Genomic DNA, 27,371 nt, shown 5'->3' with positions numbered 1-27,371 from the left:
GGTGTCATATTGTTTCTTTGTACTGTGTATGTGATCCAAGAAGTCTCAAGCCAAGTTTGTATTGCCAGTCTGTGAATCCTTTGATTGCCTTGGCACAAATAGTCTTATTCATTTCCTAATGCTTTTTTGACATATTTTCTTCATACACAGGATTTGTGAGGCACAATTTTGTACCTGACTACTTTAACTTTAGAAAGAACCCTTCATTTTGACATGTGTTTTTCTGTCTGTTTCCTTGCTCTCGCCCTCATCTGTCAGGTCCATCTAATGCTGGATGGGCAGGGAGGGAGTTTGCCCTGTCATTCATGCAGAATTATGACCCACATTACGACACTCCTCGCTTTCAGCTCTACATCACTGGCGTTCAGGCCAATGCCAGAGTGACAGTGGAAGTGCCTCCTTTGAACTTCAAGCAAGAGAAAACTCTTAATGCTGGAGAAGGGGTCACCATCAGTCTCCCTACTAGTGTTGAAATGTACGGCAGTGAGAAGTCTCCCAACACGGTGCGTGTCGTGGCCTCAGCAGATGTGACCGTAACCTCCTTCAGCTACAAGCTGTACACGGCAGACACTTCTGTGGTGTATCCCACCACTGACTGGGGTACAGAATACTTCATCTTTACACCCTCCAAATCCCCATATGGCTCCTATAAAGAGTTCTCTGTGACAAATGGTAAACATAGCAACAAAGTAGAGATTTTCCCACGAGGCCCAATCACATTCCAGAGTCGTGTCTATGAGAGTGGCAGCCACATGGTAATAGATCTCCAACCATTTGAGAGTGTCCAGATCCAGAGCATGTACGAACTCTCCGGCACCAGAGTTGCCTCCCAGCACCCTGTGGCTGTTTTCACGGGTCACACTTGCACCTGGCGCTTCTCCAAATGTAACCATGTATATGAGCAGCTACTGCCGGTAAGCAGCTGGGGATCCAGCTTCATTGTGCCACCCCTGAGCTTCCAGAGAAGATTTGACAGTGTTTACCTCCAGGCCTCTCAACCCACCCAAGTCACTATCAAATACGGCAACCGTGAAGAGGTTTTGAGTCTGACCAGAGAGCAGATAAGGGAGATCAACTACCACAATCCTGAAACACTGTCCATTCAAGCTGATCATGGCATCCAGGTCCTCCTGCTCTTCAACGGCGTCACAACTGGCTGGTTGACATTCTATGACCCTTTCCTAATGAACATCATCTCCACAGATCATTTCTGCTCCTCTTACTCACTCGAGGCACTGGAGGGCTTTGATAACAAAGCTTTGATTGTGGCACAGACGAGCGCAATGGCAGAGCTACGTTTTGATGGTGCGAACCTGCCCCGTAATGTCCAGTGGAAAAAGGTTGCAGGGACAGAGTTCTCTTGGGCGGAGATGTCCTATAAAAAAAACCCTGGCAGTAATAGACACACTGTGTCCAGCTCTGGTTCCGGCTTTGCTCTCTACAGCATAGGAGTCAGCCAGATGAATGGTTATGGTGCTCCAGCACAATGTATACAGCCAGGTAAGAAGCACATACTATAGCTGTTTATCAATAAGAATTAAAAAGAAATCTGTTCCAAGCAAATATGACAAACAGTGTATTGACTCGACAAATAAAATATTTTATATTGCAGATAAATTAACTGGATTTATGTGGACATTAACTTTATGTTCTTTGTTTTTCCAGTAAGTGGATCTTTGTCCTGCAACAGTATCACCTGCAGCGCTAATGAGGTGTGTGAGATGAAGGGAGGATATCCCTCCTGTGTCCCCAAGCCAGTGAAAACCAAGTCTGGTACCTGCTGGGCCATGGGAGACCCTCACTACCATACCTTTGACGGGCGACACTATAACTTCATGGGTACCTGCACATACGTCATTGCTAAAAACTGTGGGAAGGATAATCTCCCAGCCTTTGAGATCCTTGCTCAGAATGAGCACAGAGGAAGTCTCAGGGTGTCTTATGTCGCCCTGGTCATAGTGGAGGTGTACGGCGTTACCATCACAGTAGCTCGGTCTGAGATAGGTCGTGTGAGGGTAAGTCTTTATGTTTCTGTTAGTAAAAGATTGTTGTTCTTTTGAATATCTTAATATTATTTCAATAATAATAATAATTTAAATTATTATTAATATTAGTTTTATTTATTTATTGTATGACATATTAAATGCCTTTCTTTTTTAAATCAAACTCCTGTAATATCTTCATGATGTATTTTCTGTTTTCTTCTGTGCAGGTTGACAACACACTGTGGGGCTTGCCAATTACCTTGAATAATGGCAAACTAGTCATGTTTCAGAGCGGTCGCTCTGTTGTCATTGAGACTGACTTTGGCCTGACTGTCCGTTATGACTGGGAGCACTATCTTGTGGTCACTCTGTCCAGCACTTATGCTGGCAAGACTTGTGGTCTCTGTGGCAACTTCAATGGCAACCCCAATGATGATTTCACAACACCCTCCGGCACCCAGGCAGATGGGGCTGTGGCTTTTGGAAGCAGCTGGAAGGTGCCAGGGCTGGTGAAAGATGCTCTGTGCAGAGATGACTGTGTGGGTGGGTGTGAGCGCTGTGAACACAGCCTGATGAAGGAATGGGAGGGTGACCTGTTTTGTGGACTCATCACACTTATAGTAAATGGGCCATTCAGCAAATGTCATGCTGTCATTGACCCACAAGCATACTTTGAGAACTGTAAATATGACGTATGCATGGGAGGTGGCCTTCGACATTTCCTTTGCAGGGCACTGGACGCCTACACTGAAGCATGCCAACTTGCTGGGATCCAGGTTCAAGATTGGAGGAAAATGGCACGATGCCGTAAGTAATGTTAGCTAAATTAATCCCTGAATTAACACATATACTTTCTTGATTATTGATCAAAGCATTTATCACACTCTATTCTCCATCTTCTCCCTAAAGCTGCTAAATGTCCAGCCAATAGCCAATATGAGCTCTGTGGCAATGCCTGTCCTGCCACTTGTTCTGATCCTAATGCTCCCTCCAAATGCAAACGCCCCTGTGTGGAGACCTGCACCTGTAACGCAGGCTATGTTTTGAGCGGAGGTCAGTGTGTGCCTGCCGCCCAGTGCGGTTGTGCCTACGAGGGTCGATACATCCCCGCTGGGGAGTCATTCTGGGCTGACCAGGGCTGTCAGCGATGGTGTAAGTGTGCTGCTGGGAGCAGACGCGTAGAGTGCCAGGATAAAGGCTGTGGGGAGGGGCAGCAATGCCAGGTGGTTGAGGGTATAAGAAAGTGCCAAGCAGTCTCCCACAGCACCTGCCAGGCCACAGGTGACCCCCATTACATGACCTTTGACAAGAAGAAGTTTAACTTCCAGGGAACATGTGTGTACCAACTGGTTGCTCTCTGCTCCAAGAACCCAGACTTAGTGCCTTTTGAGGTCCTGGTTCAGAATGATCACCGGGGCAGCAAGGTGGTTTCCTACACCAAGTTAGTAGAGGTCAAAGTGTATTCCCTCAGCATTGTCATTACCAAGACACACAAGGGCCTGATTATGGTGAGAATTGTATAATGTTCAGTATATGAATGTTTAGTTATCTTATTTGGTCATGTTCTTTATATTTAGTATTTCATCTCTCTGTATTCTCCTCCAGGTGAATGATGAGCTGGTCAACCTGCCTGTCACCCTGGCTGGAGGACAGGTATCTGTGTATAAGAGCGGCTGGTATGCTGTTATCACCACAAACTTCGGCCTAAAAGTCTCCTTCAACTGGGAGAGCGCTGTGTTTGTAACGCTGCCGAGCAACTACATGGGAGCCGTTTGCGGCCTCTGTGGCAACTACAACGGCAAAGCCCAGGACGACCTGATTCCTAAGAACGGCGACAAACCTGTCTCAGCAAACGCTTTCGGTACCAGCTGGCGGGTGGCTGAGATCCCGGGCTGTGTCGAAGGCTGTAAAGGGGTGTGTCCTGACTGTGACATTACCCAGAAGGTTCAGTATGAAAAAGGGGATTTCTGTGGTATATTGAAGGACCCCAGCGGGCCTTTCCGTGACTGCCATGCTAAGGTGGACCCAGATGGCTACTTTGACGACTGTGTTTATGATGTTTGCCTGTATAAAGGCAGAAAGGATGTGCTGTGTCAGTCTATTACAACATACACATCTGCCTGCCAGGCTGCAGGGGCCAAAGTGTACAGCTGGAGAACCAGTCAGTTCTGTGGTGAGAAATGCATTTATTTTTATAAAATCATTTGCATAACAGGCAAAATGAGCATTATTCACTGTAGCAGTATAGAAAGCATGACAGTGATTTTGCAAACATGAAATGGCACAATAAATACTTTTTTTACTGCTCCATGAGCCCATCCCTTGTTTATATATACTTCAATGTGTGTTTGTTCCTTGTGGGATTTTATGTAGCTTTGTAATAACTGCCAACATTTGGAATCTGTACTCTAAATTTAAATGCCTCCTGACAAAAAAGAAAAAAAACATTCATATTGTCTTTTATGTTCCTTGTGTACAGCTATGAAATGTCCAGTCAACAGCCACTATGAAATCTGTGCGACTGCCTGTCCTACGACTTGCCAGAGTCTGGCCCCTCCTCAAGGCTGCCAGGGTCCATGTGAGGAGGGCTGCTCCTGTGATGAGGGCTACATCCTCAGTGGACATACCTGCGTTCCCTTCATGCAGTGCGGCTGCTTCCACAACGACCGCTACTACCATGTCGACCAAGTGTTTTATCCCAATGGACAGTGTCAAGAGGAGTGTAAATGCACACAAAATGGAGAGGTACTTGATACTAAACAATGTAAAATTATAATAATCTTACAGTGGTGAGTGTGAACTTGCCATATCATGTATTTTATAACACTTCCCCTGTATCTCTCTCTTTCTCAGGTTGAGTGCAAGAAGTTCACATGTGGCCCGAATGAGAAGTGTCAAGTAGAGAATGGCGTCCGAAAATGTAACCCTGTTGGTAAGGGCGTGTGCCATGCCTCCGGGGACCCACATTACCGCTCTTTTGATGGACGACTGTTTGATTTCCAGGGCACCTGCACCTACACGCTCACCAAGAGCTGTGGGCTGGAAGGCACCCACCTGGTGGCCTTCTCTGTTGAGGTGGAGAACGTGCAGTGGAACCAGATGGTGAACAATAAAGTGGTGTCTGTCACTAAGCTGGTTGCCGTGCAGGTCTACGGCTTCACTCTCATCATGAGGAACAACATGTTTGGAGTGCTGGTAAACACTTCTTCCTCATTTCAACAAGATTTGTGTTTGGAATAAAGTTAAATGTATTGCTTGTATAATGTAGTGGCAGATGGTAGAAATACCTGGGAGTTTGACAAATACATTTCATTATTCTTACCAGACTTTTTCCTGTTTTTTCAGGTAAATGGAGTGTTTAACTATCTGCCTGTGAATCTTAATGACGGAGCTGTGCTGGTCTATCAAGAAGGCATGCATTATGTTATTAAAACAAATTTCGGACTGATTGTCACTTATGACCTCGTCTACCATGTGACAGTCACAGTACCTGGTAACTACCATGATAAGGTCTGTGGCCTGTGTGGCAACTTCAACGGCAACCAAAAAGATGACTTCCAAATGCCCAACCGCCAGCTCGCCGACAACGTGAATGCATTCGGAAAATCATGGAAGGTCACCATCCCTAACGTGGTTTGCGGAAATGGCTGTGAAGGCGACTTCTGTCCCAAATGCGACTCAGCTCGCAAGGCTGTGTTTTCAAAACCCACTTACTGTGGTATTGTTACAGCACCCAATGGTCCTTTTGCAGCCTGCCATAGTAAACTGGACCCACAGCCATACTTTGCTGACTGCGTGTTTGATGTGTGTGCCTCCAACGGGGATGGAAAGGTGCTGTGCAACAGCATCGCAGCCTACGCCTTCAACTGTCACAATGCAGGAGTGGACGTCAAAAACTGGAGGACGCCTTCATTCTGTCGTGAGTGACACAAGAAATTTTCCTTTTGTTTTTCCTCCAAATCAGCCTCTTATTGTCCTCTATCATATTAACACAGGTTTTTCTCTGATATACTTTTTTCCCTCTCTTGTGATAATGTATTTCAGCCATGAAATGTCCAGCCAACAGTCACTACGAGGTGTGTGCAGATGCCTGTTCTGCATCATGCCCAGGCCTCACAGAGATAGTCCAGTGCTCCACCAGCTGTATAGAAGGCTGTGAATGTGATGCTGGCTTCTTATTCAATGGACAGATATGTGTTAAAGAGACTGAGTGTGGCTGTTACGAGAATGGAAGAAATTACAAGGTAAAATTCAGTCTGTACAAAAAAGCCATTTCATATACAGTAGTGTACAACAGATATCTTTTTACTGTCAAAGCAGCTTGAGCAAATATCTATAGCAACATTTATGCTGACATGACAATAAAGTTACCTTTACTTTTTCCACAATGTCGGACATTAGCCAGTTGGATCTTCGATATGTGCACTGAGGATGTCTCCTGAGACTTAATTAGCAGATTGTCTAAATGCATATTTCTTGACAAGGTGGAATAAGTGTGGAATCATGTGGATCCTTCTTGAAGCTGTTATTTCTATTGTGTTATTTTTGCCTGCATAATGAACCTGCTCTGCGTCCCCAGCCTGGTGAGATTGTGTATGAGGAAGACTGTAAAACAAAGTGTACCTGTGATCCAGCAAAAGGCCTCGTCTGTGAAAAGCACTCCTGTCCTCAAAGCACCAAATGCATGGTCAAGAGAGGAAAACGGGCATGTTACAACACAGGCAAGACAAATAACTGTATATTCAAATTTTATTGACTGTGTAAATTGAAACTTTCAAACTAATTTCCCTTTGTTTATCTGGTGTAGATCCCTGCAAAGATGCCAATTGCCGGGTCAAGGAGATGTGCCGTGTTGAGAAGGGTGAAGCTGTGTGCGTCCCCACCTACACAGGTGTCTGCTGGGGCTGGGGTGACCCCCACTACCACACATTTGATGGTTACAACTATAACTTCCAGGGCACCTGCAAGTACATTATCTCCAGGACCTGCGGGAAGCTGGATGGTCTAGTGCCATTCTCTGTCACGGAGAAGAATGATAACCGAGGAAACACAGCAGTTTCCTATGTCAGGGAGGTAACTGTGGCTGTATATGGGTACTCCATCACCATAGCCAAGAACCAAATCGGTCGAGTCACGGTAAGATTTTAGTTGCTCGTCTGATGTGTATTTCAGTGTGTATGGCGTGTGTGTGTATCGTTCTACAGGCTGTTGTTCTAACCCTTCAGGTGGACGGGGAACTGCTGAATCTTCCAATACAACTGGGTGACGGTGAAGTGTCTGTGGTTCAAAGGGGTCACACTGCAGTGGTGGAGACGAACTTTGGCCTGGTTGTCAGCTATGACTGGAACTGGGAAATAGTCATCAAGCTCCCCAGCAGCTATTACGGCAGCGTCTGTGGTCTGTGCGGCAACTTCAACGGCAACAGCGGTGATGAGCTCCGGAATCCAGCTGGAGAACCTGTTTCGTCAGTGATCGAGTGGGGCAAGAGCTGGCAGACACCTGACCAGGACAAAGACCATCCCTGCTGGGACACATGCACGAAAAACTGTCCTACCTGTGACGGTAACCAGGTTAAAATCTACCAAACTGAGGCTTTCTGTGGGGCCCTCGCAGCTAAGACCAACGGCGTGTTCAAGGCATGTCATGGAAAATTGGATCCCCAGGCCTTCATGAATAGCTGTGTGTATGATATGTGTCAGAATAAGGGAGACAAGAAGATGCTGTGCCAGGCATTGGCCTCCTACAATAGGCAGTGTCGTGAGGAAGGAATAATAATCAAGGACTGGAGAAAAAAGTTTGGCTGTCGTGAGTACTGTTCAAGATGTCAATCAAATATTTGACTTTCTTTTCTTTATCTTTCTTTTTTTTATGTTAATGCTTTTTAAATTTAATTTCTACCCAGCAATGAACTGTCAGCGTCACAGCCACTATGAAGAGTGTGCCAGCCCATGTCAGCCATCCTGCCCATTCCCTGAACAGAAGCAGAACTGCAGCGGTGCCTGTGTCGAGACCTGTGTGTGTGACGCAGGTTATGTCCTCAGCGCTGGTGTCTGTGTGCCAGCTAAAACATGCGGTTGTTCCTACCAGGGTCGTTATTACAAGCCAGGCCAGCACTTCTGGGCCGATGAGGCTTGTCAACGCCTGTGCGAGTGCGACCCGACCCTAGGCATGGTGACATGCCGCGAGGCGTCCTGCTCTGCCAAAGAAAGGTGCACCGTGGAGGATGGTGAGCGCACCTGCCGATCCATCAGTCACGCCACATGCACAGCCTCGGGTGACCCGCACTACCGCTCTTTTGATGGCCACAGGTATAACTTCCAGGGAACGTGTGTATATCAGCTGGTGGGACTGTGCTCCAAGCAGCCTAGGCTGGTGCCGTTCAAGGTGACTGTGCAGAACGACCACCGGGGAAGCAAGGCCGTGTCCTACACAAGGACTGTCGTGTTTTCCATATATGGAATCACTCTCACCATCAGCAGAGAATACCCCTACCGGGTCCTGGTAAGTGTAGGTGTGGAGGTATGGATGAGGTAACACATAGGAGTGATTTGATAAAAGACTGAAGAGGTAATCAAAGGCTTGATTATATGTGGATTTTTGGAGAGAAATAAAATGGGACACAGCGTGTAGTTGTAGTATTGAAAATAAAAACAGGACAGATACTCTTCCTCATTCAAATTAGTGGATGGTAATGCTTTCTGTCATTGTGCTAATTCTGACATCCCTCAAGCTCTTCTGCATATATATTTAATTGCATATTAAGAACCACAGAATTATTAAATCTTTAATCTCCTAAAAATATTCCTCCCTCCCTCCCCCCCCTAATTTTCTGCTCTTCAGCTCAATGGGCAGCTTGCCTCGTTGCCACTGGATTACAATAATGAGCTGGTCGTGTTTCTCAGTGGCTGGACAGCTGTTGCAGAGACAGCTGCTGGTATCACCGTGACCTTTGACTGGCGGAGCACAGTGACGGTCACTCTGCCCAGCAACTACGAGGGCGCAGTCTGCGGTCTGTGCGGCAACTACAACGGAAATGCCAAGGATGACCTGACCATGCCGAACGGCAAGATTGCCCCCGATGGAACCAAGCTGGGAGAGAGCTGGCAGGTGGGCCTTGTGCCAGGCTGTTCATCAGTCTGCCAGGGGGAGTGGTGCCAGGCCTGTTCAGGCTCCCAGAAGAAAGTGTATGAAGCCCAGAACTACTGTGGTATTATCGCTGACAAAGCAGGGCCTTTCAGAGAGTGTCACAACCATGTGGACCCTGCTCCTTACCTGGAGGACTGTGTGTATGATTCCTGTCATTACCATGGTCACCGTGGGTCAGTCTGTGATGCAGTGGGAGTGTATGTCTCTGCCTGTCAGAGCCTGGGAATCTCCATCCGCTCCTGGAGAACAGATACTTTCTGTCGTGAGTTTGTGATTGTGTTTTCATTTTTTTTTTTTTTTTTTTAAATCTCTCATTTCAAAATATCTTCCATCTTTTGTTGTGTCCTTCTCCCCCTCTTCTCATCCTATCCCACAGCAATGGTGTGTCCAGCTAACAGCCATTATACCCTGTGTGCTACGGGTTGTCCAGCCACCTGTGCCAGCTTAACCTCCCATGGCACCTGTCACAGGCATTGTGCAGAGGCCTGCGAATGTGATGAAGGCTTCCTGCTGAGTGGAGGTACCTGCGTGCCTGTGAGAGACTGTGGCTGCTCATACAATGGCCATTACTACAGGAAAGGAGACGTCTTCTACCCTGAAGCCGCGTGCGTGGAGCAATGCATCTGTGGAGAGAATGGTGCAGTATCATGCCAGAAGACAAAGTGCCGCTCAGGGGAGACCTGTAAGCTTGTAAATGGAGTGAAAGGCTGCCACCCTGAGGGGCAAGGCAAGTGTGTCGCTTCTGGTGACCCTCATTACATTTCCTTTGATGGACGGAGATTCGATTTCCAGGGTACCTGCGTCTATGTATTGGCCAAGGTCTGCAATGATGACAATGGCCAGCTGATGCCATTCACTGTAACTCAGGGGAATGAGAAGTATGGAAATGGAAAAGTGGCTGTTACAAAGTCGGTTGCAGTGGTGGTCTATGGTTTTGTCATTTACATCCAGCAGGGAATGCCATGGAAAGTCATTGTGAGTTCAACAACTTTATCCAAAACACTTCTGCGGATACATTTGTGTGTGCTTATTTACTTTCAAATAAAAAATATCTTGCTGAGATTAAACTTTTCTTCTCCCTCCTTTCAGGTGGACGATGAACTTCTAAACCTCCCTCTCTCCCTGGACAATGGGCGTCTCAGAGTCACCCAGGAGGGTCGCAACGTAATTGTCCGAACAGACTTTGGACTGACAGTCCTCTATGACACTGTCTACTATGTCGAGGTGATCGTGCCATCTATATACCAGGGTAAGATGTGCGGCCTTTGTGGCAACTACAACAAGAACGGTGGCGATGACTTCATACTTCCTAATGGCAAAGGAACAACCAACGTTGATGACTTTGGGAAGGCCTGGGTGGTGGACCTCCCTGAGTACGAGTGTGGCGGCTGTGGAGGTCAGTGCCCCGCATGTGAACAGGCCAAGGCTACGTTGTATGGAAAATCCGACTCCTGCGGCATCATGAGCGCACCTAATGGGCCTTTCAAAGCCTGCCACAGTAAAATTGACCCAGCAGTATATGTGTCTCATTGCGTGTATGATGTGTGTGCTGCGGATGGCAAGAAAGATACTCTGTGTAACAGCGTCCAGGCCTACGCTCTGGCCTGCCAGAGTGCAGGAGTTCAAATCCAGCCATGGAGGAGCAGCTCCTTCTGTCGTAAGTTGCACATAACTGTATTGTAGTGTCATCTGTGTTTTTTTATGTTTTATATTTCAGGTGCGCACACAAAGTCGTACAAATATCTTCTTCTCTTGTAGCTGCTTCATGTCCTCCACACAGTCACTACGAGGTGTGTGCCGACACCTGTGGTGGGACCTGTGCCAGTTTTATTTACCCATTTTCCTGCTCTGAAAGCTGTTTTGAAGGATGCCAATGTGATGGCAGCTTTGTGTTTGATGGCGTCCAATGTGTTCCCTTGGAAAACTGTGGGTGTGTGTACGACGGCAAATATCTGACGGTAAAATTGTGCTGAGATTTTACTTTGTTGTCACACACAGTAACTGTGCTAAAATTGAAAGATAGTCATAAAAAAATACAGCCAGCCCATAAAAATGACTAATACTTTCTATTCTTGTCTTGTATTTACACATTATTCACCAAACTGGAAGATAACTTGCATCATACACAATGTGTGTTTCCAGGTGGGCCAAGCAGTGGTGGACAAAGACTGTAAGTCTAAGTGTGTGTGCCAGGCCTCTGGTAACGTGAAGTGTGAAAAGCTGTCCTGTGGCAGTCGGGAGGTTTGTGGTGTGAGAAACGGGGTCAGAGGTTGCCACGTCATACAGGGCCACTGCAGCATCAGCCAAGTCGGCCACATCAGCTCCTTTGACGGCATGACCGGAGCCATAGGAGCTCAAGGAGCATTTGAAGTGGCGTCTCTGTGCGACGAGAAAGCTGAGCTGTGGTTCCGCGTAGTTGTGGACGTCAGGATCTGCAGCAAAGGGGCGTCTCCAGCAGTCGCCACTGTGTACGTGTTCTTCAAGGAGGCCGTCGTCGCGGTGAACAGCCAGCATGTGACCTGGGTGAGAAGAGGTGGAAGGGATAAAGACTTGTTTAGCCATGATAGTAATTTTTTTCTTCTTTCTCAACTGATTTTGGGTTTCTTCTTCTACTTTCCCCGTCTTCATGTCGTCCAGGTAAACGGCAGGAAAGTGTCTCTTCCCAGCAAAGTGACGGGTGAACTGTCTGTCAAAATCTCAGAGAAGACTGTCATCATCGAGAGGGCGTCTGCTGTGCGGGTCACCTACTCAATTTCACAGGAGGTCACTGTCATCGTTGACAGCTCCCTGTCCGGTAAAGTGTGCGGCGCCTGTGGCAACTACAATAACAACTCCAAAGATGATATGACGACTGCAGATGGGAAAATTACCACTGATGTGTCTGTGGTTGTCGGCTCCTGGAGCTCTGGGGACTTTTCTAGATGGTGAGTGTATGAGAGACATACTGTAACATTCCCCCTGTATTAATGTAATGGGCAAAGATACATTGCTGAATATAGTGCTATGATTATGATAGTCCTTTGCTACGCTACATGCTCTCATCACATTGCTCCTGATGTTAACTTTAATTGTTTTAACAGCATAACAACTCTGCCTGCTCATCTACGCTTTTAACCTACAATTCCAGTTAGAGTAGAAGTTTTAATCTTGAACTCCATCTTGCCCTTTATTATGCAAACTGCAAACTTAATTTGACCACTGAAATAATCAAGTACAGATCAGCAAGAGATGGGACGGTGCTATGACCATTCAACCGCTTATTCTCTTAACAGAAAGAACTAAACAAGGACTCCACAGAGCCCTTTTAAAGGAATGAGAGTGTGGTTTTTAATTGCATTTGATCCAATTTAATTAAGAAATGCCAGAGAATCCCCTATGGTAATTACTGATTAAAAAGCAGGTGAGGCTGACAGGCATGGCCATCAAAAGCTACCAAGCTTGCAATCCAATCACTGCTTGTCATCCAAGGACACTTAAGACTCATCTGGGTGCAATATTAATTTGAGCCCTCATCTTTAGTTCTGTGTTCTAGCCTTAAGTCAGTCCCTTGGAGAATTAAGTTTTGCCCCCCCCATTCAAGGTGGTAGTTTTAGGAATTTTCTCAATACCACACCCCAAGCAACACAGGAAAATACCCCCCAGAATAAATGCTGCTCCTCCATTTGCCTTTAAAATACAATGTTCAGAAGTGTTCCTTGTAATCTCTGTTGTGCCTGAGTGAACATGACTTTACTTTGTTCCAGTGCCCATTGACTGCATTTTTTTTCTCTTTTCTTTTTCATTTCAGTGGCCTGTAGAGATGTTGGCCCTGCCCTTGATAGAAAGCATCTGCTGTTTAGGTAAAAAACTAAAGTTGTTTCCTCTCAAAGCTATGAACTTGATGTTTCCTGGTGTAAGAAAACAGCTGTAGAATGTGGCTTACATCCCTGCTTTTTACCCCCCATTAAACAGGGCGAAGAAGAATGTGAAGTCGTTCAGCTAAAGTTGCTTGTTTACAACCAGTCTTACTCATCTTAATTCTACGCTTCCTCTTGATTCATGAAAATGGGTTTTGGTTGTTTACTGGAGGGTCTACTCCTCTATTGTTCATATTGGAGTTGGAAAAACATCTGGCTCATTCTTGACCAACATCTCCATCTAGTGGAGAAGGAATGTATAGCATTTCTTTTCTGCATAACTCCAGCTGTAAACAAGAAGTCACAAGTCTTTTACCTGCCCTATTATACTTGTCTAGTTTTAAAAAATATGTATGTGTATGTTTTACAAAATGTGTTCTCCTTATATTTCTGAGCAATAAATACCTTTTCATTATATGGTGTGCTTAAGTTATTTGTGATTATCCCCAAAGAATTTACACAGTATCTCTCAAAATCTCTAGAGTGGTTTCTGAAGAACAGTCTAAATTAGAAATGCATGACTCTTATATGGATAGTGTGTGTGTGTGGTTTCTTCCAATGAAAGAAGAAACCTTGTGTAAACTTGATGTCTCGATAAGCTAACTGCACTAAAGGTCCTTGGTGTAGTAGGGGGGAAAGAAAAGCACAAAATTCCACCCAGCTCTGTGTTTGCTACCAGTGGAGGGGAGAATCTGGCACTTTGGTGTGGGAGAGACCTTGGGAAGACAGTTTTCATATAGCTGAGAGAAAACTGTATCTCACTGACAGACTGCTCTGGCCGTGAAAGCACACTGTAGTGTTAATGCTTTCACTTCACTGCACTGAGCCACTTTCCAAAGTCTGTAACTTACAACCAGTGGTACAACAGACTCGCAGTTTGATGCTGCTTGTGTATCTTATATTTGGCTGTAGGCTGGAAATGAGCATGATTTACAGTTCATTATGAAGTCATGCTTTACTATTAGTGCTTCAGTGCTAGCACCAAACCGCATGGGAATAATCTCTCCTCTTACGGTAGCACTGAACTGAACTGTGGCTCTGCTTGTGTTGTTTACCTCTACGCAGGGTGATTTTTCTTCTTCTTTTTTTTTTTTTTTTTTTTTTTTTTTTTTTGAGGGGGGAGTAACTTGAAATGTCTGAGCGCTCGCACAAGCACCCCGCCCCCCTCTGTTTTCTCATTCCTGAGTCAAGACCAAGGAGGAACAGTGCTTTTACTTGGTGCAAGCCGAGGACCGAGCAGAATGCAACACAGAATAATTCATTTTTAATCAGTGCTTTGAATTTGTTTATGCTCACAAGAGAAGCTTTTGCATTTCATATTTTCTTTCTTAGCTAAAGTTATCAGGGGGAAACTTTTAAGCAAATTTCGGCTCACTGGGCGGAAAAAAAACTCACATTTAGAGTTTATAGGAGGCTGATACTCGGTAAGTTCATTTAAAAGTCCACTTCTGAGCTCCCATGCAATTAATGCATTTTCTGAGATGTATTTGTCATGTAGTTGCGACTAGAAATGTCAGATTAGACTAAAATCTGCACCTGAAGACTTCTTAAATACTTTGTCTCCACATGCTTTTTGTCTTACAGAAGTTTCCCTTTACTTGTTTTTTTAGCCGGTTTCCACAGCACGACTGCCAACCAACCCCCAACTTCCAACTGTAAATGCCTTTGTGGACATGTGACCGTTGAATTACATGAAGCCACCGCTTATGTTTCTCTCACTAAAGGCGCTTAAGTTTAACGTGTCTTCATTTATTTTCCCACTTACCGGTGTGTTACTTTGATTATGTGGAAGTGTTTTTCCACTTTCATTTTGTTGGCACGGTGTTATGCTGCCTAGAAACGCCACGGCATCTGAGAAGTTGAGTGGAATTTACTGACACAGTTTTGTATTGAGCGCTGCCAGCGAAACTGTTGCCAGCAATTTATGAGACGTTCTCCAATCTGTATCGCGTTAATTGGCGATAACAACAACGAGAACTCGCTGCACTGTCTGAGAAAAACCTAAACCTCAGTCTAAAGAACCTTCCTGCTGTGCAGCGATAATACATGTATTTGCAGTGTAACTGCTCTTCTATATGGGGGTTGTTTATAAGGGTTAATGTAAGCAAGCCTTTCCCCCTCTAATTACAAACTGTCCCCACTTTATTTTAATCCATGCTAATTAATTTTTAAAGTGTTCCTTCATGTGCTTCTTTGCTGCCTGCCCATTATATTCCTCTATATCACTCAGAAGGCTAACAAACAAGATTATTGGATTGGTTCTTGTTAGAATAACTCACTCTGTATTTGTTTGATTAAACCTGATTGGCAGGCCTTTGTTGTTAATCCTGCTCCCAGGGTTGAAGTGTTCATTTCTCTTCACTACACTTCCATGTTCACACCCCCTCTCTAGTCATGCATGAATCTCCAGCAGTGCTTTGGGCCAGGGAGGGAAACCTTGGCTCCGCTACTGTAGGCTTTGATCTTTGAAATGCAAAACATTTTTTTATACCATGGCTTAGATTTTCTGCAAGTGTGAAGCTAAAAGATGTGTGTACCTGCAATCACATTTTTATTGCCACGTCTCAGGATTATGTAGGTATAATGTGGCTGTGAGGCTGAGGAAACTGCAAACGGCATGCTCTTTGGTCATGCAGTGTCCTTAAATTGCAGACCTTCTGCGACCCTTGCTTCCCAGCTCGAGTCTGGTTGTGGAACCTTACCCAACATACGGGTGTAAGAGAATCCTAAAGAATGTCCTTGATAATATATAGACAGAAAAACAGCCTAAGGAGGGTCATGCTCCATGTGTAAATTGGTTGACCCAGCAAAACCAATCCAGACCCACTGACCAAATATCGAGTGCAACTCAACACCAGTCTTGCCTCTTACCCCTCAACTGCCAGTCCTCATGTTTTGAGGTGCAGAGCCTGAAATAGACCCTCTTCCCTTACCCAGTCATGAGGCTATATTATAAATGCACACATCTTGATACCATAAGTGATCCTGTTATGTAGCAGCTAAGCAAAATAGAGCTTCCCTGTTAGGTCTTATTAAAGGGTTACTCCACCAATTTTATCACATAAAATTTAGTCTGAGTATCATTCAGCCTGTGAGAGCAGTTGTATAATATCCTCTGTGGGTCTGGAGGGAGCTCTCTAAAGTTTAAAACAAATAACAGTGGGATTTAATGAAACACTTAATCCAGTTACATTATTAGAAATGTGGGATCCATTTTTTAGAGCATGACCCTACTAAAAGTCACAAAAACAGCATATCTCAGCCTCTTCTGCTTTGATTTTGACTGTTCTTTTTGCTGGAATGTTCCGTTAACAGTATCGTTTACAGCTGCAGTTTAATCCACATAAACAGGTTGGAAAATAAAGCATGTTCTCCTATTTCTTATCTGCTGTTCTGGAAAACTGACCGACTGTTTTGTAGATTCTGGGAGGTATTAGAGGTGAGTTGCGGAAAAGTTTGAAAACAGGGTCCTCTCTGTTAAGCAAGGCAGTTTAATTAGGTGTAGTTATTCTGGAGTGAGTTAGTACGTTAGGAAGTTTATCTGTAGGTCACTTCAGCCCAATACCCTCATAAAACAATAATGCCGCAAAATGTGAGCACATTGCCTCTGAGACATTTATTACTTCTCATTATTAATATCTGCTTTGCATGCTCCTTTCTTATCAGTAGGTATAATGGATCTCGTGGTGTTGGTGGCATTCAGCTCCTGGTTGGCTCCTGCGCTTGGTGAGTTCACCTTTCATTCAGTGTTCAGCAGCTTTTACGATGTTCCCTCTCTTGAAACCTTCAGTTGCTTCCCCTTTCTGTAGCTTTATCTTAAATCCCTCCGTGCTAAATGAGCTGATGTGTCTCTGTAACAGGATCAGCATTTGGCAGGGAAATGTTGGGTAAGTTTGCTGCATTAGAGAGGTCACTGGCGATGCATGGCCTTTTGAAATCTCAATTTCTTTTGGTTTTCCGGCGCTCACTTATTTGGTCTGGCTGCTCGCCATTGCACTTTCTTTGGTCAAATGTGTAAAAAACCTTGTTATGGTTAGCATTACAGCAGTATTGTTTTCAGCATAAGTTACATTTAATATTTTCCATTTTATGTCAGTGTTCTTGCTGTGAGAAAAGGCCATGTCAGAATAGTGTAAATGTTTCCTCAGACTGTACTTTGAATAATCATTTATTTTGACTGCTGCCAAGTTTTCCGTTGTTAATGCAGGCCCTGGTCTTTGGTTCATTTCTCTGTGTATGCTGCATGCCATCAGTTGAGCTTGATGTTAAGCAGATTTGCCTACACTAAGGGATTTTTTATCTCCTCTGTTAGACTGTATTTCCTGTGGCTTGTCAAAACCAATATTGTAAAATGTGTTTTTACTTCACAGAAGAAGAAGCTAACTTAGTATTTACTGCCTGATAATGAGGTCAAAGTTAACTCAAGCTCTTTACTCTGCAGTAAATAGGACGCAACACAGTGTATAAAATATTACTGACTCGAGAGTTTCAACCATATCATACTCATTCATAACATTTCATGTCCGGCTTTATTAAATCACAAACATCAAGGACACAGTTCTCAGGTGTCAGAAAAATCTCTCAGCCTTTAGAATAAATTTATGATGAGGAGCTGCTGAGACAAATTGAAAGAGGCAAATGTACACTTCAAGTTTGCTTCCACTTGGAAATGATTTCATTGATTTTCATTTTACTGTATTGAACATCAGTTGTCAAGGTTTATACTCATACATGCACAGCTACTAAGACTGGCTGACATTTAGAAAATGCTGTTCACTGTCTGTTGAATATTTTAAAGAGAGCTGTAAAAATAACACATTAATGATGTGAAATGTTGCCTAGCACAAGCAGAAAAGTATTTATGTAACCTCCTGTGTGCTAATCCAAGGTTACATCGTTCTTGCTCATGTAAATAATGTCTGCTTTGTGTCTTCATTAGTATACCTACTGAACCTGCCTCTTTAATTATTCTCATTGTTGTCTTTATGTTACTAAACATGCGGGAGCAACTGCGATTTAGATTAGTACCAAATACAGTATAGTCTCTAGCAAGAGTTCAAAGAGTGGAGGCTGAACATGAAGGCGGTCAACATGTTTTCCCAGATGGGAGCAGAGATGTGACAGAGCAGAGGGGTCTGTACTTTCCCACGTTACTGACAGGACACAGATGGGGGCAACAGAATAAACATGTAGTAGGTAAACAAAGGTACGGAGAGTAGAATCATTTAGTCGGTAATATTGAGTTTTTCTATTATGGTAAGTTCTCCTAAGTTGATTCTTACCAATAGAAAGTGGAATGTATATGTTAATTGTAAAAGTTGGTGTATGTGACAAAATCACTGCATGACTGTGATCCCTGTGAATTTCTGCTGAATTCATTCTCCATAAGTTAATCCTCTTTGTAGAATTATTAAAACCCAGTATGTATGCTTTTTCTCACATACAAGTGGGGGAATAAGGGTGGTGTGTGTACACATTCCCCAGAGAGTGAATTTGCCCCACCACTACTAATTTTGCCATTTGCTGACATGCACCTACACAACCATGTGAATGTCTTTTAAAGACTAATGATTTTCCTTCTCTTTTTTCCCCACAGCGTCAGCGGCAGACAAGGACAAAGGTGGGTATTATTTGAATAGAAGCTTAGAAAAGTCAAATTAAGATAAGCCGCACACTCATTTTAGCTGGCATATGAATTAGCACTGCCACCAAACTGGCTAATGAGTAGATGAATGACTGAGGCCCTAAAAACTGCTGAATAGCTGTCATAGCACGAGTGCTCTCTGAAGTGTGTCAGTGGGTAAATGTGGTTCTCATTTGTCTCCTCTCTCTGTTCTCTCTTCCACCAGACTATGACAGCGCTTTTCATTACGGTGAGTGTTGAGCAGATGAATGCGGTCCGTTAATAGCTAACCTCTCTGCACAGGAAACATCTGGGAGGTCGGGATGAGCTTGCGTTTTCCCACTTGTTTTTCTACAAGTGGTGGAAAACTTTCACCTCGAGGCCGAGCTTCTGGAGTAGTCCCACTGCAAATGATTCTAATCCTGTCCGCTGTGCTTTGGTTTTCACTCCATCTAGGGTGCTAGACTGCACGGAAGGACTTAACATCTGCATTGATATTTTATGAATAATAACCACCAATTGTGTAGTTGTTCTCATTCAATTTCTTTGGGCAGTAAGCAAATCTCAACATTCCTGCTTTATCTTTCCAACCACTTCCTATGCCCTAACTAAAGCAGTGTATCTGTGTAGGTCCTCAGTCATCAAGGTGATGGTAATCTTAACTGCTAGGGTTGAAGGCAACTGGACTTCTTTTTGGTTTCTCATGTTTCTCTCAGATGTTTTACCCTTTATCCGAAAGGTGTTCTTAGTTCTAGAGGCCGGGTGAGGAGTCCCAGGTATTTAACATCTTGGAAGTGGTCCTGAGATTAATGTTATATACACAACATTACTATTATACACACACCTATGCATTACATTAACGCACATCTGTCTGGACAATCACTGCCACCTTCAAATATTTGCACTCTGCACTTTACATTTTAATTATGTATATTTATGTTCCTTGTGTATATATTTATGTTCCTTGTAAATATAGTTTTTGCTTTTTGCTCTTTTTTTTAACTATCACTGTCCTTTAGTGACAATATACCGAGACAAATTCCTTGTATGTGCAAACTTACTTGGCAATAAAGTCTGATTCTGATTCTGATTCTGAGAGTCACTGATGCACCCTGTTGTCATGTGAGTCGTCAGGGTCCCACGATGCCAGGTGTTACCCATGGGTGGGTCGTTGCCCCATCCTATCATGTGAGTTGTTGGAATCACATGGCTCCAGGTGTATAGGGGTTAAATTGCCTGGGTAAGGACCCCAAGACCACATTGTAGGTGGCTAATAGTTGATGTCACAGGCTACCACCTCTGTTCAAAAATGGTCATTCCATATGGACTTAGATGGCCTCTTTTACTCCTCTCTCAAACCATCTGTTCTATATATCCAAAATGTGGACCTACTTGACACTCTTCTGAGAGTCAACAACTCTCAGGACCACCTAGACAAATGTCTTGAAGAAGCCTAAAGTTGTCCAATTGCCTTCAGTTCTAGCACTTTAGAACTAAAGCAGTGGTTCCCAGCTTTGGCTGTGGGACCCCTCAGGAGGTCCCAAGATATATCTGAAGATATTAACAGGGATAACACTGAAAAAAACTATTTGTGTTACAAAAAAATTATGTTTATTTTTCTCTGACTTCTGTCTATCTATTTTGCCTTTTTTCTAATGAAGTTTTGGGTACTTATATCTCCTCAGGCCTCTAAAAAATCTTCAGAGCCAAACAACCTGAAAATGATAGTATGCAATTTTTTGTCATCTATATAAACTTTCTCTCAGTTAAAAAAACCTAGTGATTAATTCATGCTAGTCATGCTAATGCTAATATGTGTAGTTAGTTGACATCTTACTAGTTAACAAGGCTAGATAATACTTGATGCATGTAAACAAAGCTGTGACCCTACTTGTATTGGTAACAACAAAAGCAGTAGTAGTAGTCTATAGGGTTACCTCATAATAATAACTCTAGATATATAGCAAGCAGCAGTTATCTGTGACAGATTTCTTTTGCACCATAATATCCTTCCTTACTAGGAGAGCTACAGAGTTAAAGTCGACTGTAGTGTTTACAGTTATGGTGACTACAGCTCACCGGAATTTGTGGTGTCCCAACATGACCAGTAGGAGGGTTGCAGAATATCTCTGCAATGCTGCTCTTGAACCAAAATGCGGTTAAATGCCTCAGAAGGCTTTTGAATTCATGGTATTTTGTAACAGACAGCTCTCATATGCTGCCATATATTACTACAAGCAATATTAAGTACTTTTTTCTATTTCAGATTATGAATCTTTGAGAATCGGTGGCCTGGTTTTCGCAGTGGTCCTGTTCCTCCTGGGTATCTTCCTCATTGTCAGTAAGTGTTTCCCCGCCTTAAGTGCACAGCAGATGTGTAACATCGGGTGTCACCATCAGCACACCGTGATCCCTGTATGTGTGAGCTGGCCTCACAGTCCCCCAAATTTGTACAGCGCTGCAAAACAAGCAGGCTTCTGTTTCTCTCAGAGGTCTGGCAGGAAGGCACGCAGATGCTTCTTGCACAATCTCAGCGGTCGACGCTCCTGTGCCTAGTGTGTCACAGCAGCACCTTTACACCTTATCCCCTTTTCCTCACTCATAGTGTCCTTCCAAGGTTCTCCCTCCTACGTGCCAGCACATGCTGTTACTGCCAGTGGTAGCCCTGAAACCAAAACCAACCAATAAATAATTCATCTGGACCCACACACTGCCACACTTTGTCTCTGCTCCTATTAGTCAGGATAAGTCTGGAATCCATTACTGTACTGTATGAAGAGCTGTGAGCTGTGTGTGTGTGTGTGGAACAGGTTGGTATGTGTGGTGGAATTCACAAACTAGCTGGTAAAAACATAAATCAATCAATAAACTGGCTTTCAAAGCCACAATCCGTAATCTAAATGTAAGTCGAAGAGTCATCACACTAACAAAAAATCACAACAGTGAATCTTGTTATCACTCCAAAATTGATTGATAAAATTGATTGACATCACATGCTACCAAGGCAGAGACAGAGCATAAAACAGAGCTTTAAGAGAACAAACCCTGGAAGTTTATTGTTTGGCATTTACAATATTGCACGTGGAAATATAAAAAAACAACACATCACTGATAACTAGAGAAACCCTTTGGCGCCTCCCAGTGGCAAAGTGAGTAAATTAAGGATGAGTGTTACCTTTCAAAATGATCACAGCTTTATTCTTAGTCATCAGAGTATGTAGGTCACTAGCTTGGTCTGGGATTCCCCCGCTATTTTCCTCGCAACACCAACTTCTGTGGCAAGTATTCATCTCATCCTACACTTTGGGTGGCTTGTTTACGATGAACCATGAGCAAACTCTCAAGCAATGTTTCATGGATTATTACTATCTGAGTCTAAGAAAAAATAAGGCTCATTATTTTCAGAGAAGCTCAGGATGTACTGGGATATCTGAAACCTGTTTTAACCGGTTGGCGATGCGGTGAAGTGCCCATAACCAGATATCCACTGTTAAGGCCAGCCATATTCTTTAATTTTATCAATATTAACCTAAGACACTGCTCTTACTGTGTGCTTTCAAGAGCCTGAAGTTTTGTGTTTCACTCTATAATTGCATTGGCAAACTTGAGTGGTTAAAGAGGTTAAATGTTAAAATGCTTTTGTGGTCTTACACATGATACAAATTCAATATACTGGCTCCTGTATTTTTAGTTTAAACATCTGAATTTGGCTGTGATTTAGATATATGAATGTATGTAGTCTTGGGCTGTAAGCTTATAAAGCCTTCCAAGGATTGCAGTCCAGACTGGCTATTCATGTACCTATCAAAGCTTGGAGTAATGTCTTCTTATTTTAGTACAAAAGCTGGTGTTGGGGGTATGCCACTGACTGTTACAGTAACTTCCATTATTTTCCGATTTCTCTTAATCCTTTCGTGCAACAGCAAAGTGGCAGTTTTAAACTCGGATAATTATTTTTCTTGTGTATTCCCCAACAGGCCGGAAATGTACCTGTTCGAAGAGCGACAAGTCACGGTAAGTTAAGCAGAAGTCAGATTAAATGAAGCAAATTTGTGAAGAATTTTGTTTTCTGTAAAATAAATAAAATATCTCTCTAGCTTTTTAAACATTTGGTTGCACAGACCCTCTTTATTCAACATGCAGTTGCAGAATTTTGTTTCACAAACTAACATTTAACATTTCTTAGTTCCAGGGGTCCTGATGTGGAATCAGCTGTTCCAAGGCGTAAATATTTTTTTCTTTCTTCTATAGCAATAACTATGGATGTTAAATGCCTTCCTATTTTTTTTTTTTTTTTTTTTTTTTTTTGTACAAAACAAACTGAAACAATAACCTGAATCTCTTCCTGCAGCTTCGTAGACACAGCGGCAAGGAGCAGTGAAGATCTGGTAAGTGTATTACAAACATCTGTGAATCTTTTTCTCTGCAAAAACAAGCCAACTGAGATTGTTTCAGGATTAATCAAACATATCCTCTACCTGTTCTCCACAGCATTACTGACTCTTACCATTAGGTGGCAGCAAATACCACGATCACTGAGGACAATATTATGGAACACACAAAGCTTCCTTCAATTTTACAATGTTCTTATGGCCCTTTTTTTTCTTTTTGATGTTTGCATCTTTGTTGACTGTTACTAGGTAATGCACCAGCTTTATTATATGGTAGCAATAGTGTGATTATCATTTATATTTTTCTGACTTCCAAACTGATAAAAAATAATAAAACAGATATTTGGAAAGGATTTGTTTTTTATGCATCATTATTTCGCTTTCTCTGCCATTAGAGGGAGTGCAGTGAAGATAGCCCCATGTTATGCTGCACTCCCGTTTCTGTTGACGCTGCAGACAGTTCAGTTACACATGCAGTAGTAACTACCAGGAGTGAGTGTGAATGATTTATGGGCTGCATTGTGCAGCTTTTGGAGGGGGTCTCTTCAAAAAATCACTTAAAAAGACATCTTAATTTTGTCTAATTTCTATGTTCAGAGCTGTTTATTGGCTGATGTTTCACTGTAGCGAGTCTGCCTGCCTCTGCGAAGTAAAAGCTGCATATGTAGGCTGTTTTTTTTCTCCCTGGAGTTGCAGGAGCAGGGCTTACTGCACTGCACAAAAGAGACATGAGGTAGAAATTGGTGCATTTTGAGCACACACACACACACACACACACACACACATTTCTCCAGGAAAATAAAGAAACTTTGAGGAATAGTGGAGCGAAAAACACAATGTAAAGACAAAATTATAGAATATCTTCTTTTTCACCCATACAGTAACAACCTCAACCCCTCCATCTCCATACGCGTGACACACACAAGACTGTATGATGCCCAGTAGATCATTGACAATAGTTAAATTGTCTCATCAACTTTGACAATATTAGCTGTTTACCCTACTATTTATTTTAACCCCTGTGGTGAACCTCTGTGTAGTCCACATCTTGGCAGATCTGTCACTATGGGGGAGTACCCCTCAAGTTGCACCACTGTGAGTGCAATGTCTCACTGCCACCACCAGAGGGTATCTGCTGAGATTACACTGAGGGGTTCACTGAGCAGTCTTGTCCTCCTGCCTCCTTTCATCACATCCAGCCTCCAACTGCAATCCAGCAACCTGGTAAATTTCTAGGAGACGGAGTTCTTCTACATCTCTGCTGTGCAGCCATGACCACCACAGGTTTGATAGTTCTTCTTCCCTCTTTTTTTAGGCTTTTTAAGGGGGTAACATACAGTACATTAAAGAATTAAAAGCCCTACAGATTGTCTGCATTGAGAAAAAAAATAACTTGTTTGGTTGTTATATGTGTGTTATATGTTGTTATATGTGTGATCATATTGTGATATCATTTCATTTAGATTCATGAAATTAATTGTTTTATTTCCACAATTGTCTTTATGTCGCTAATTAGACTGCAGTATTGTTTCCATTGTGTCAAAAGCCAATTAACTCCTGATACGTACTTAGTGTTATAACAAAGGGAGTTCAGTAACCTCCCACTTGAATGAACAAATGAACAATATTAAAGATATTTAACTGTTGTGTCTCTGAAACTGAGCAGTTATTGTGGCAGAGAGAAAACTGTGGAAAGAAATATAAACTGCCAGCTCAGCCACTTGGGAGTGAGGGTTCAGCAACATGCAAGCCGCATTATTGATGTCCAGATATCCTAGCAGTCTGGCACAGGCTGTAGTGCTGTAGTGCAACACACTTATATTTGCTGAATAAATCTTTATATTGGCATAGAGTAGAATTCCTTATAAAAAAGTCTTATGTTGCATTAACAATTGCTTAAACATTTCACATGGCCCCTTAAACTTCCCCAGCCCCTTATTATTCAGACTCTTTTCTTTCCTGTGATACTCCCTGTATCCTGCTGCTGGCTCGTAACCCACTTTTCATGGTGCATCTCTTTCTGCTGAGTAAAGATGCTGCATTAAGCGCCTCTTGGTGGGGGAAAAAAATGCTCCTGAGGAGTTGTGGAGCCAAGCCTGCAGATCTAGAGAGCTGCAAAGCTTGTTGGCCATTGTGCTGGATTAGAAACACACCCTTAAAGACTGTCACTGTCCTTGTGCTGTTGTGCTGAACTCTACACCTTCATTTTCTTCGCAGAAAGTATGTTTCCAGACCGAAGCGACTTTGATTATGGTAAGATTAACGCCATTTACTGATCTTACAAAAATCAAAAGTACCATATTAAACATCAAATGTTGTACTTTTTATTGCTCTATGTTTTAAGTCCATCATAAACTCCTGTAGGGTCTGTGTGCTAAAGTCCCATTCAATTTTGTCCCTTGTAGATTATGACACATTGCGGACCACAGGGGTTATCCTTGCTGTTATAATGTTTGTCTCTGGCATTTTAATAGCCCTGAGTAAGTTAATGGACTTTCTATTAAATATCACTTTAATATAGAGACTTTATAAAGTAAACATGAGCGAGTTTACCTTTTTAACTAACCTATCATTCCTCAAACAGGTAAAAAATTCACAAAATGTGTAAAATCCTCATCCAAGTAAGACTTGTGCAAGGCTTAGTGGATGACCCGCCTGTGCATGCTGTATGAATTTGACTTGAAGGGGATGCCCAACCAGTGTGGAAAAAAAAAAAATCAATGTTCAGTGTTGTTCTTTGACTAAAACTGAGTTTCCCACAGCTTTTCCTTACCCTGCCCTGGATGCCTCCTCTCTTCATGCCCCCTCCCCTGTTCTGCACACACAACCCAAAACACACTTCCAACACATAAAAGAGTTTTTTTTTGTTTGTTTGTTTAATTTTTTAAGCATAGAACATTGCGTGAGAAAACACACATGGGTAGTGCTTTAATATTCTCTTTAAATCACTGCTTGTTCTTGAAAAGCATTTTTAAAGATGTATGCATTGCACTCCTCATGTGTTGGCAGTGAGTGGGGCAGTGTGTATCCTCAGCTGACCGCATGCTGCTTGTATGGCCAGACAAGAAGAAAGACAAGAGCTGCTGTTTGAACGGGACAAAAAACCAACTGCATATTGGTCTCAGAACTCTGTGGCTTCAACTGTTTTTGGATCCTGATAATGAATATATTTGATTAAATGCAACCCCAAGTTGAAGTTGTGGTCACAGTCTTCAAACTGCACATGCTGTATTGATCAGTAATCATGATGAATTAAGAAACACATATGTTTACTAATTTCCTCCCTTTATTTCTATTTGCAGTTCCAGCTCATCTGGTACCCAAATTCCAAAGACAGAGGGTAAGTTTGCTTAACTGGAGGGAACTGTTTTAGGTCATCATGCAGAAATGTTTATTTTCTCTCTAATTTGTTTCTTATTCTTTTGCAGTTCCGCCTCAAACTGTATAAGAAATATAGCATTGAGCTTGAAAGAGAGAAAGTCATCACGGGAACCACAGCCAGCAAATGCACACACACACATGCCGGTTGTTTATGGCCATTCCTCTTATGGCTGATACACCTCTGTCAGTTGGATGATCAATAAACAGGGTTTTCCAAAGCATCATAACCTGGTTTTATTGAGTCTCCCACTGGATTCTTTAGAAAGTATATCTTAAGTTTGCTCAGTATTGTGTGAGTATTGGGGCTAAAAGCTTGTCTAAGACAAAAAATAAAAAATAAAAATTATATACATAAAAAATACTCCAACCATGAAACTTGATCAGGCAGATTTAATAAGACAAATGCAACAGTTGTCTCTCTCCTTTACATTTTACTCTCGTAAAACAATCAAGAGCATGATTACATATAGATTTACCCATTTTGTATCAATGAGCTAACAACTGCATGCATCAATTAACTGTAACAATTGTCTTTGACATTTGTTTTTCATTATATATGTTAGTATCTAGTTTTAGATTTGCCCTTTAAAAAAAAGCAATAAGATATAGCATGACAACATCATCAAGAACCCAATGAATAGAACAGACCGCACAGAAAAATAAACATGTTAAAATGAAGTATTGTATTTTGATGACAATGACAACACTCAGTACTGTATTACATTTTGAAAATGCTTTGAAAAACATAATGTTTATTAAAGTGTTGGTTTTTGGGTGATATCATTGGCAGTTTTTCTATTTTAAGTTAAGGCAAATGTATTAAAAATTATACCCTGTAAACTCCAAACAATGAGACCACTGTTTCAAATAAAGGTATTGTCCATTCAGTGTGATTCTATCAGTGTCTTTAATATTCTGAATTAGTAATTATGTTGCTCAGAATTGTTCT

The 27,371-nt window shown here is 42.7% G+C and overlaps 2 protein-coding genes across 2 annotated transcripts in view; both read left to right on the top strand.

The window, feature by feature from the left end:
• Positions 1 to 13,442, top strand: part of LOC108890793 (IgGFc-binding protein) — a 34,759-nt gene extending 21,317 nt beyond the window's left edge. Inside the window, exons 30-50 of the mRNA XM_051075776.1 lie at positions 259 to 1,500; positions 1,666 to 2,015; positions 2,213 to 2,792; positions 2,895 to 3,493; positions 3,591 to 4,158; positions 4,465 to 4,730; positions 4,839 to 5,180; positions 5,331 to 5,904; positions 6,030 to 6,229; positions 6,565 to 6,706; positions 6,793 to 7,121; positions 7,211 to 7,790; positions 7,888 to 8,486; positions 8,826 to 9,393; positions 9,508 to 10,106; positions 10,221 to 10,788; positions 10,890 to 11,089; positions 11,274 to 11,654; positions 11,769 to 12,055; positions 12,919 to 12,970; positions 13,083 to 13,442. Coding sequence (XP_050931733.1) covers positions 259 to 1,500; positions 1,666 to 2,015; positions 2,213 to 2,792; positions 2,895 to 3,493; positions 3,591 to 4,158; positions 4,465 to 4,730; positions 4,839 to 5,180; positions 5,331 to 5,904; positions 6,030 to 6,229; positions 6,565 to 6,706; positions 6,793 to 7,121; positions 7,211 to 7,790; positions 7,888 to 8,486; positions 8,826 to 9,393; positions 9,508 to 10,106; positions 10,221 to 10,788; positions 10,890 to 11,089; positions 11,274 to 11,654; positions 11,769 to 12,055; positions 12,919 to 12,928 — 8,984 coding nt within the window. The 3' untranslated portion in view covers positions 12,929 to 12,970; positions 13,083 to 13,442. The remainder of the gene's footprint in view (positions 1 to 258; positions 1,501 to 1,665; positions 2,016 to 2,212; positions 2,793 to 2,894; positions 3,494 to 3,590; positions 4,159 to 4,464; positions 4,731 to 4,838; positions 5,181 to 5,330; positions 5,905 to 6,029; positions 6,230 to 6,564; positions 6,707 to 6,792; positions 7,122 to 7,210; positions 7,791 to 7,887; positions 8,487 to 8,825; positions 9,394 to 9,507; positions 10,107 to 10,220; positions 10,789 to 10,889; positions 11,090 to 11,273; positions 11,655 to 11,768; positions 12,056 to 12,918; positions 12,971 to 13,082) is intronic.
• Positions 13,443 to 14,153: 711 nt separating this feature from the next.
• On the top strand, positions 14,154 to 27,309 carry LOC108885709 (uncharacterized). The gene is made up of 13 exons (XM_018680128.2): positions 14,154 to 14,451; positions 16,694 to 16,753; positions 16,888 to 16,914; positions 18,624 to 18,647; positions 18,877 to 18,900; positions 20,917 to 20,991; positions 22,628 to 22,664; positions 22,837 to 22,874; positions 24,182 to 24,325; positions 25,259 to 25,294; positions 25,447 to 25,521; positions 26,344 to 26,381; positions 26,470 to 27,309. The coding sequence occupies exons 2-13, from the start codon at positions 16,702 to 16,704 to the stop codon at positions 26,623 to 26,625; spliced, it is 726 nt and encodes a 241-aa protein (XP_018535644.1). The 5' UTR covers positions 14,154 to 14,451; positions 16,694 to 16,701; the 3' UTR covers positions 26,626 to 27,309.
• Positions 27,310 to 27,371: the final 62 nt, after the last annotated feature.

Source organism: Lates calcarifer, linkage group LG15, assembly GCF_001640805.2.
Source record: "Lates calcarifer isolate ASB-BC8 linkage group LG15, TLL_Latcal_v3, whole genome shotgun sequence".
In the NCBI taxonomy this organism is placed as follows: domain Eukaryota; kingdom Metazoa; phylum Chordata; class Actinopteri; family Centropomidae; genus Lates; species Lates calcarifer.
This window is presented reverse-complemented; position numbering and strand designations above follow the sequence as displayed.

Coding starts and splice junctions, on each gene's coding strand:
- LOC108885709 (XM_018680128.2), top strand. CDS start 16,702: ATGGATCTCGTGGTGTTGGTGGCATTCAGCTCCTGGTTGGCTCCTGCG. Junction 16,915..18,623: donor ATTTGGCAGGGAAATGTTGG/GTAAGTTTGCTG, acceptor TTTTCCCCACAG/CGTCAGCGGCAGACAAGGAC. Junction 18,901..20,916: donor TGACAGCGCTTTTCATTACG/GTGAGTGTTGAG, acceptor TTTCTATTTCAG/ATTATGAATCTTTGAGAATC.